The sequence below is a fragment of the Daktulosphaira vitifoliae genome, unplaced genomic scaffold (genome assembly GCF_025091365.1).
Source record: "Daktulosphaira vitifoliae isolate Bord-2020 unplaced genomic scaffold, ASM2509136v1 Scaffold_2, whole genome shotgun sequence".
NCBI lineage: Eukaryota > Metazoa > Arthropoda > Insecta > Hemiptera > Phylloxeridae > Daktulosphaira > Daktulosphaira vitifoliae.
The window spans coordinates 46,264,754-46,276,212 of NW_026099573.1; the positions used below are offsets into that span (position 1 = coordinate 46,264,754).

General features: G+C 28.2%; 2 protein-coding genes across 2 annotated transcripts; one reads left to right on the top strand and one right to left on the bottom strand.

The window, feature by feature from the left end:
- The first annotated feature begins 680 nt into the window (after nucleotides 1–680).
- Nucleotides 681–2,033, top strand: LOC126898321 (uncharacterized). Its single transcript, XM_050672260.1, has 3 exons — nucleotides 681–991; nucleotides 1,296–1,696; nucleotides 2,026–2,033. Exons 1-3 carry the CDS (start codon nucleotides 681–683, stop codon nucleotides 2,031–2,033), a joined length of 720 nt encoding a protein of 239 aa, XP_050528217.1.
- A 2,534-nt stretch (nucleotides 2,034–4,567) lies between these two features.
- LOC126898322 (ataxin-8-like) lies at nucleotides 4,568–5,397 on the bottom strand. Its single transcript, XM_050672262.1, has 2 exons — nucleotides 5,387–5,397; nucleotides 4,568–5,321 (listed from the first exon to the last, which is right to left on the bottom strand). The coding sequence occupies exons 1-2, from the start codon at nucleotides 5,395–5,397 to the stop codon at nucleotides 5,063–5,065; spliced, it is 270 nt and encodes an 89-aa protein (XP_050528219.1). The 3' UTR covers nucleotides 4,568–5,062.
- Nucleotides 5,398–11,459: the final 6,062 nt, after the last annotated feature.

Here is an 11,459-nt window from a genome sequence, read left to right on the forward strand (position 1 = left end):
AAAAAAAAAACACATCATAGTAAAATTAATACCTTCTCAGCTTCGCATCGAAGCTAAAAAACGCTTCGATGCAAATCTTTAGATAGTGTTTAATTTTAAAAAATTGGTGGATTATTCCAAAAGCTACATGATCTGCTAGTTCCTTATATAATAATGTAAAACTTAAAACAATTATTCCTTTCAAAACGTATAAAATTGTAACGTGACAAAATGTGAATTTTATGATATTGATAGATTACTGTTTTGCTTTGCTAATGGGCGCGCGTACGTTATAGAACTTATTACCATTTTATACCTGATACCTTATGTACCTTACAAACATTAGATATAGAGGACTTTATTTGTCTTAATGGAAAATTAGCGATTTTTAAATTTATAATTTTTGAGGGTAATGTCTTCGACTAGATACGATTTGTGATCTTTTGACGTATCGTTGAAAGAAATCGGTTCGGAGAGATCTGAGAAAAAGTGGTAACAGACACAAAAAAAAAATAAAGAAATAATAAAAAAAACACATCAAAGTAAATTAATACCTTCTCAGCTTCGCATCGAAAAAATAACGTAAAATAAGGTGTAAGGCCCGTTTCACACTAGCGCGTATACGATATTCTTATACGCAGCGTTTTTTTGTTTCACACTTTACCGCGTTTTTGCTATAGCGTTTTCCATTTATTTTCAAAATGAATGTCCAACAGACAAGATGCATGTTTGCTTTTGCGGTCTACAGGCACATTTTAAAAAAGAATACTTCAAAAATAAAAAAAAATAGGCGATTTTGGGTTCACCTGATGTTGCTTCAAAGACCTCTTAGAGGCGCTTTTGCAACCCTTTTTTCTGAATTAAGAGACCACGAGGAGAAATTCTTTAATTATTTCAGAATGTCGATAAAATCGTTTGATGAACTACTTTCAAAGTTAGAAAAGGGGCTAACCGTAAATAGTAACTTTCGCGTACCTATTTCACCGACAGAAAGGCTGTGCATAACATTAAGGTAAGTAATAAATATTACTTAAAATAAATTATTTAAGAGGCTAATTTTATAATAACTACATAATAATTATCAATCTAATAACGGGGAATAGATGTTTTTTCTATAGGAAAATATTAAGGGTTTAATAAAAGTTATTTTTTATACTTAAAAAAAAATTAATTAAATTGAAAATTCATATTTTGAGATTTTTATTATTAACACACGATATCTTACCCACTTAACGGTATTTGTAATTACTCAAAAATCATACTAACTTTTTTTGAATAAATACTGACGTAATATTTTAATTAGTTCGTATTTATAGATACTTAGCATCGGGTAATTCATTCACAGACCTTCATTACTCCTATAGAATGGGAATATCTACTATTAGTAAAATAGTAGAAGATGTATGCAGCGAATTATGGGGACTTAAATCTGAAATTATGGCTTTGCCGGATCAGCAAAAGTGGAAAGAAATTGCTTTGGGTTTTGAAAACGATGCTAACTTTGTAAATTGCATCGGCGCTTTGGACGGAAAACATATTCGCTTAATCAAACCAATCCAGAGTGGATCAGATTTTTATAATTACAAACATTACTATTCAATAGTTCTTATGGCTATTTGTGATGCAAATTATTGTTTTACTTTTATTGATGTGGGAGCTCAAGGAAAGTTTTGTGATTCAACAGTCTTTAAAAANTTTTTATTGATCCATGATAATGGTAATTTTAAAATATATATATTTATTATTCAAAAACAAAAAAAAACCCGCACAGTTAGAATTTCACTTAGTTGATACAAGTATAGATTATATCTGACAGTAATTAAAATCACTATCATAAAAATCGTATCAATGCATATCTGTAGATTGAGTTTAATTTTTAGAAGGAATTGTTGGGTTATACCAAAGCAACATTGACTCCTAATTCCTTAATAATATCCTGATGACTAGTTTTATGATTTATAAGTATAATACGTGAATAAACAAATATTATAGAAATTAAAGTAGTATGAAATTGATATTCAATATTTTGTATTGTAATTTTTTAAGGTGATTAGATGAGGTTTCGGGACAATTTTTTTAAATTTAACTTGTAATGTGCATTGTAACCTATAACTTAACATATGTTTGAAGCTTGGAGTATTTCCGGAACATTTTCAAAGGTAAGGTTGAAAAAGTTAACTTTTAATACAAAATTGCTATTTTGAATTTCTCCCTGTGGGCAGGTAAAGGGTCAAAAAATATACTTAATAAAAAGAAAATATCTAAGGTGTTTATTAAACAAAATGGTTTTTATTCATCCATTTTTAAAAAAGTTGATAAAAGTAAAAAATTTTAAAAAAATTTTCAATTTTTTCAACTTGTTAAAAATTACTTAGAATCTCATGAGCGATTTAATTGCAGTATAATTGCTTTGTAGCTTTATAATTTTCTTTAATTTATAATGAATTAATATAAAAAAACCCAGTACAGGGGGGTCGCGGCAAAGTGGTGACGTGGCATAGTTGGATCAAGTATAATGATATCTGACAGTGATTAAAATCATTATAAAAAAAAAATGCTTCGATGCAAATCTGTAGATAGTGTTTTATTTAGAAAAATTGGTAGATTATTCCAAAAACAATATCAACTCTTATTTCTTTGATTATATCCTGATTAATAAGTCTTTGATTTTAAAATATAAAATATGAATAAATACTAATTATAATTATTAAATTTAGTATACAATTGATATTCAGTAATTTAATATTGTAATTTATACGGAGAAATTATAAAAATAATAAAGAAGTTATATTTTGCTTTACTTTTACGTGTATAAAAATTTAAAGGGCTTGATACAATAATTATCAATAAAAATTGTTTGTTACTATAAATGAATGCACTGGACTTCAAGGAACTTTCATCAGAAGCAAAAATATACTTTTCTAAATCAAATTTTCGTGTTGTTTTCAAATCTGCAATTAGACTTTATCTATCAGTTCTAATTTTTTATATTATTACTAATTACATATATAAAATAATTAAAAGAAAAAAAAATTGTTTTCAAATTATTACTGATTTGATTTTTAATATGTTAAAAATAATCAGTCCAAATTTTCATTTTTAACCTATTTTTTTGGTTCTTTAAAGTTGATGAAAAATTTTTGATAAAGATTTGTGAAAGCTTATAGTAAAAAAAATTGAATATGTTACAATCACTTTTAGCTCAATTACAAGTTTGAAATTGACATCATTAAATAGAAATTTTTATGAGAATTAAAACTATGCTATTTTTAAGACTAATATGCAGTCAGGAAATTTTATAATTACTATTTACAGTATATTTATCAGAAAAACTCATTATTTTTTTGTATTTTTGTCGTAATAGAACACCTAAATAGAAATCATAGTAATCATTTCTAAGTAATTTTTAGTATTTAAAAAGATTCTACAATTGAAATATCCAGAACTGAATTAATTTTAATGATTTACTTTAATTAAAAAAAAAGAAAGTTATAATTTTGAATCCCACTTGTGGGCAGGTAAAGAGTTAGATTTATAAAAAAAACAAATGATAAGTAAAGACATGCATCTAAATAAAAAAAATTATACTGATTTGGTCATTTTTGTTAAAGTTATAACAGTTAACAAAGTTATAAGTTTTATACACTGGACTACAAGGAACTTTCATCAGAAACAAAAATATACTATTCAAAATCAACTTTTCGCAATGTTTTCAAATGTGCAATTAGACTTTTTCTATCACTTCTAAGTTTTAATATTATTAAAAAATAGTATTTGCATATAAAAAAATTTGTAGATAATATTTAATTTTAACAAATTAATGAATTTTTTGTAACTTATGAATAAATATACTGGACTACAAGAAACATTCATCAGAATCAAAAATATACTTTTTTAAATCAACTTTTCGCGCCGTTTTCAAATCTAAAATTAGACTTTTTCTATCACTTCTAATTTTTGATATTATTGCTAACTAGTAAAAAATGAGTATTTACATATAAAAAATAAAATGCAAACATATTATTAGTATTTTGAAATAACATATAGTAGAGATACTACTAGAAGTAGAGATTGATGACAATTTTTTTAGACTTCCTTATATTATTTTTAATTGATTTTACCAAGTACCAAAGTTGTTTTTTTTTAAATAACCTCCTCCAAAAAAAAAATTGTATTTAAAACTTCTTTATTTAATATGTAATTTAAACATGTTAGAAATACTAATTAAAAATTACCTACATAGTTACAAAATTACGTCAAATTTTCTTTTTAATTAAAAATAAATGCTTTGTTCATTTAAATTCCTGAGACCATTAAACAAATTTGTAAATTGAATGTTATGAATATTTTCTCGACTTTTAATCATAATGTATTTTGAATAATTTATTAATTAAAATTTTTTCTTTTAGACATCACCAAAAAACTTTTTGATAATTTTTAATTTAAACAAATGTATTTTACTAAAGGAAAATAAGATAAAATAAGATTAAATATTGAAACTTGAGTTTATAGTTTTTTGGACTTTAATGTTGAAATCAAACCACTACTTTTTTAATTACTTTCTCAACTTCGCAATTATACTGAAAAACTATAGTATTTCACATTTGAAATTACGACCATACTAATTTTTATATATCAAGTCCTAAAGTTAATAATAATAAATAAATTGATCAACCTGAATGCATAATTTAAAGCAACTATTGAGATAAATTGTAGTACATTACACAACACTAAATAGAGAATTTCTTTTCTTACATTGAATTAAAATTTATTTCAGAGTTTGTAGTGACCAAGCTTAAAGTAAAATATTTTTAGATTCTTAAATTATCGTAATGTATACAAAAATGTAAAATTTAACTCTACTTCGAATTTTTATCATTTGCTGATCACAAATGATATGTGTTTACTGATGTATATTTGAAGTACTAAACTCATGCAGCCTATGTTTATCCAATATGATTACTTTATATACACCTTAGAATAAATAATAAAATGATAAAAATAAAAAAACAAATAAGTAGTTATTTATAAAATTTTTATTAAAAAAAAAAAACACTACAGAAAAATGCTGCATATTATAAATTTATAATATGCAGCAGTTTTCTGTTGGTTGTTGTTGTAGCTGTTGTTGTTGATGTTGTTGCTGCTGCTGCTGCTGCTGCTGTTGTTGTTGCTGCTGCTGTTGTTGCTGCTGCTGCTGCTGCTGTTGTTGTTGTTGGTGTTGTTGTAGATTTTGCTGCTTTTTTTTTATTTTACAAGTTTTGGCCAAGTGCCCTCTTTTCTTACAATAGTTACATGCTACAAAATTGAAAATAAATAATAAATAAGATTGAGAATTTAGACTGTATATTTAACAAATACTATAAGGTTCGATTTTTATAACTATTTTATAATTTTAACATCATACATTGATAACATGATAGTCAATATTATATTTTTATGAAAACAGTAGAGTTATAAATCTGTGCACGCTTTATTTCTAAAGTGACTAACACCCGTTCCGTAAGGTTTTGTTGAGCTCTGGAAGTCGATTCAGCCTGCCTAACGCGGTGTTTGGCAATTTATTCAGTTCTTTTTTCTGCGACTTATTGTGAGTATTGATCATTATTTCTGTTCTTATCATTTTGTTTTTGTTCCGCACTATTGCCATCAGATGTTTTCCGGAGACTTAAACGCTGGGTACTGTCATTACACTACCACTACACGATACCATCATCAACCTATCATTTGGAGACTTTAACGCTGGTATTAAGTATTGATCAACATGAGTAACTCGCCCAAGACCTCTTCATGTCAAATTATTACAAGATCAAACTCTACTACAGCTACCAAAGTTTCAAAAGTTACGCCTCCTTCATCTACCCCTCTTTCTGCGGAAGAATTTCGGCTAGCCTTTGCTGAAATACAAAACACCCAAAAGCAATGCAAAACCTTGTGCTCTTCACTTAATAAAATGTTCAGCGAACTGAAAAATAGCGTTGACTTACTTTCATCTCAATTAGCAGAGATTCGTGCAGGAAACGCCGTCATTAAATCTGATATTTCTGCCCTTCAGGAAAGGGTTTCTTTTCTTGAATCTGCATCAAAAAATGATAGCCTTCTACCAAATGTTTTAAATGAAATTTCAGAACGAGAAAAATCTCTTCTCAACATCGTTGTGCATGGTCTCCCAGAGTCATCTGAAACTTCACCTTCTCCTCGAGCAAACGACGATATTACAAAATTTAATGAAACCATCCAACCTACGTCAATGTCCATTCCTTCTGATTACAAACTTTTTAGACTAGGACGTCCTAATAAGACAAAACCAAGGGCCCTAAAAATTATTTTTCCAACTAAAGAACAAGCATTTAACTTTGTTGTTGATTTTAACGCTGTTAAACGCTCTGTAGGAGCTGATAATAATTTACAAAAAATACAGGTGTCTCGTGATCGCACCCTCTTAGAAAGACAGGAAATTCGACGTGTTTACCAGGAACTTGAAAACCGGAAAAATCAAGGAGAACTAGGCATAAGTATTAGATATAGAAATGGATTTCCTCATATTATTGCAAATAACCCTACTACCAGTAGCGCTTTCAGGACTGCAAAAAACTAAATGCGACTTCTTGCCCCTTCATCTCTCAGCAACACCAGTATTTGTCTTTCATTAACTATCCATCGCACACTCACTGTTTACATTCTTACTGTACTTATTGTTACTCAGCTCAACAAAATTTAAACTCTTTTATTTTGTTTTTTAATAATTTTAAAACTTCTTTTTCTAAACCTAATGTTAATCATAATATTAAAAACAATAGTTTATGTAATAATGCTCTTAACTTCAATCTAAAAATATTCTATCAGAATGTACGTGGTCTTAAAACTAAGTTAGTCAATTTAAGATGTTCCTTTCCTTCGTTCCACTCTTATGATGTAATTATCCTTACAGAAACTTGGCTTACACCTGACATAAGTGATAGTGAACTTGGTTTTTTTGGTTATCAGGTTTTAAGACTTGATAGAAACCCAAACAATAGTTCTTTTAAAAGAGGAGGTGGTGTACTAATTGCCTTCAATAAATCTCTTAAATTCCATCCTATTAAGCTAAGTATTTCGAATGTTGATCAAATCTTTGCTTATCTGACCATTAACTCTCACCATCTATTGGTAGGTGGTGTATATATACCCCCTAATTCTCCTCTTCCAATAATGGAATCCCATGTCACTTCTGTTGAGCAAATTATATCCTCGTACAAACCTCACTCAGTTATCCTTTGTGGTGACTACAATCTCCCAAATGTTACATGGTCGTCTGATGAGCTTGGGTTAATTGCAACTGATGATCATAATATTGTCACCACAACTATTATCGACTCCTTTTCTTTTTTAAATTTCTTTCAGCATAACCTCCTTCCTAATAGTCATGGCAGTATTCTCGATCTTATATTTTCTAACTCCAGTAAAGTCACTACTAGAGCAGCAATAGAACCACTTGTCATTCCTGATCCCTACCACCCACCTCTTCACATTACTTTTCCTTTCCAAAATGACGATGTAGCAGATAATACTCACACTTACAAGGACTTCAAAGTTGCAAACTACGCAGCTATTTCACAATTTTTTAACTCATTTAACTGGGAGGCCACCTTATCACAATATTCAATTGATGATGCTGCCTCTATTTTTAATGACGCTCTGCTTCATTCCATTGAGCTGTTTGTCCCTACTAAAACCTATAAATCACCGAAATTTCCTCTCTGGACCTCTTCTACACTTAAAAATCTTATTCTACAGAAAAAACGTTCCCATGTAATTTTTAAACATTCTAAGTTGCCGAGTGACTACTTAGTTTTTTCTGAACTTCGAGCGAAATGTAAACGGTTATCTAAAATAGATTATCAGTCCTACATTAATTATACACAGCAATTGCTCACTCTCAATCCTTCTTCCTTTTGGAAACATTTTAAGGTTTTAGGCCAACACAATACATTGCCCTCTACCTTGCATTGGGATAACATTACGGCTGATAACCCTCGTGATAATGCTAATCTATTTTCTGAGTACTTCTACTCCGTGTATAACTCTTCTGTTTCTCCTCCTTTTATTCCCTCTACAGATAATATTTATCCGTTAAAACTTCCTTCTAATTGCCACTTTACGCTTGATGATGTGCAACTTGCACTCAACTCACTACAAAATAAAAATTCCAATGGGCCTGATGGTATTTCCGCACGTCTACTTTACAATTGCCAAAATTCTCTAGTGTACCCTCTATTTCTTCTCTTTAGGCGTTCACTCGATGAGGTCATTTTTCCTACTGTGTGGAAAACGTGCTCTATTACTCCTGTTTTAAAATCTGGTGATCCAACACTCGTTTCTAATTATAGGCCTATTTCTATCCTCCCTCACATACCTAAACTGTTTGAATCCATCATATACAGGTGTATTAAAAGAAGTATTAACCATATACTAGTAAGTGATCAACATGGTTTTCGTCCAGGCAAATCTACTAACACCTGTACACTAGCTCTCACAACGTACATATTAGAAAGTTTCGAAGATGGTTGTCAAGTCGATGCCGTATTCACGGACTTTAATAAGGCCTTTGATTCGGTAAGCCACAGACGTCTTATCTCTGAATTGGGATCGCTCGGTATTGGTAATCCTTTACTATCATGGCTCCAGTCATATCTCAGTTCAAGAAGGCAATTTGTGAAAATCAATGGTGCTACATCGGACTCAGTCATTACTCCTTCTGGTGTTCCCCAAGGGAGACATCTTAGTCCTCTTTTGTTTGATATTTTTGTTAACTCGATTAGTAGTTGCCTTTCATTCTCCAAAGTCCTTCTATTTGCCGATGACATTAAAATTTATTTTAAAGTTGATTCCATCTCTGACTGCAGCCAGCTTCAATCAGATATTGATTCTTTTTTTCGTTGGACCCAGCATATTGGCCTTTCGCTCAATATAAGTAAATGCCACACTATTTCCTTTCATAGAAAACGAACTCCTATTTTTTATCAATATACCATGAATGGCTCTCCTCTTGAACGTGTCACTACCGTTAAAGATTTAGGGTTCCATCTTTCTCAATCTTTGTCCTTTGAGCAGCATTTAAATATCACAGTTGGTAAAGCCTTGAAAGTTCTAGGTTTCTTAAAGCGTAATACTAGTCTTTTTACGTCCCATGCCTGTCTACGCTCTCTTTATTTCACTCTTGTCCGGTCTATTCTGGAGTATGGAATAGTTGTTTGGCACCCATATCTGGCCAAAGACCAACTACGCTTGGAAAGAGTGCAAAACCGATTCCTATCCTACGCCGCTTTTTTATTTAATACTGAACACCCACCTCATGATTATTCGTCCGTTAGATCATCCCTAAACATTCCTACCCTATCTTCTCGCCGATTAGATGCCGATATTTCATTTATCACCTCACTTCTTAGTGGTTCAGTCGATGCTCCTGACCTTTTATCTTCCATTTCTTTCCGAGTACCTGTACATTATAATAGATATCACTCTCTTTACCTTGTTCCCTCTCACAGTACTAATTACTCCAATAATCATCCTTTGCATAGAATGCTCCGTGTACTTAATAACTCTTAGTAATAATTATTAGATCTATATCTGCTATTATGCAAACATATATTGTTCATTTTCTTAATTTATATTGTGCTCTAACATGTAATGTTTATAATCTTATATATATTTGTTGTTGTAAATACTATCATTAACCTTTAATTTATTGTATATATTGAAATGCCGTTGGCGTAAAATAAATAAATAAATAAAATAACTGTAATATAAGGAATTTTGATTAAACAATAAATATTGAACGTTCTTTTAAGAAAAGGATAGGAAAATTTGTCACCTTATCATCATCATTGATAATTTGTTTAAATAATTTTTAATTTAAAAGAATTCGGGAAAGTGTAATTATTTTTTTAAACAAATTTCATCGTATTATTCAGAGTTACTTTTTTGAAAATGAATATTAAACACTATATCATAGGACTCTAGCTAAGATATAACTTTAAGTTACTCAAATTTTGTAAATATTATTACAGTGTTAATATAAAAGCATAGAAAATATTTGTCTTAAGTAAAATAAAGGTTTAGAATAATAATAATTATTATTACGATTGATATATATGAGATATAAACGATTATTTCAATAATAATATTATATTGCATCGCTTGTGGATAAAAATGTTCTAACGCAAAATAAACGATATTTAGTAGAATTTTTTTAAAAATAAAATTATCATAAAGTTATACAGATTTTTGTACAAATTTTTGGCTTATAAGATGCGTAATTATTTTTTCAATGAATTTATTAAAAAAAAAAAGTTACCATCATATATTTCTTGTTAAAGTTTTATATATTTATTATACGAATTAAAAAAAACTTGTTTCATGCAAAAAGAAAAAGTATTATGTGCATTTGTGATAGTAAATTATACACATTAATTAATCCTAACAGTTTTTTAAATAAAAATAAAAATATTTTACCATGAAAATTTTAGCATTTTTGAAAATTATTGTAAAACACAACTATAAAAATAATCTAGCTAAACTAGGACCTTAATTAGGATCTTCTGAAGTTATTTTTAATAATAATATTCAATTTTTCAAGAGATATTCAATAACAATAATTACGTTGTTTTCTATCTTTTTAGAAATTTGAAATTAATATATCAACAAAATAATATCACACTAATATTTCTTTTAAATTATGAAAAATATACATAAAAGATAAATTAATTTTTATATTAAACAAATTTTAAATTAACATTTATAAAATATATATATTTTGTATCATAATAAACATAATAGTCTAAAGTGATTTTCTTATCAAAATTTAATTTCCTTAGTAAAAATAAAAAAAAAAGGTTATATAGTCATGGTTAAATTTTAATTTTCACTATTAAATATATATATATATATATTATCGTGATAGTATAAAAAAATTATTTTTTTAGTTCATTATAGTACAAGAAAACATTTATTTTCCTATTAATTAAAACACGGCTTCAAAATTAATGGTAAAGCAAAATATACCATATTGTCACCGCTATACAAGAAATAACCAAATGAGATTTTTATAACTTATTTTAACAATAATAATTTAAAGTTAAAAAACTTATTAAGTTACTCCGAATGTGTCGATTTTTATGTGATTTAAATATTGAAAAATATCAAATTAATTTGTTTAAAAATTTATTCTTAAGTTTTTCAACTTATTTAAAAGTTCCGAAAAATACAAAATTAAAAAAAAAAACTATTTAGCCACTTTTTACACTAGGGCAACGATATATGTACAATAAATATGTAAATGTAATTCAAATTTTGTTTAAACTATATTGCAAATGTTTAATATAAATCATAATTAAATGAATGTTTGGATTGGAATATTATTGTTGTGTTATGCTTAAATAAAAAAAAAAACAGAAAAAATTATAATTTTAAGAAAAACTATTACTTACTCCCTTTGAATA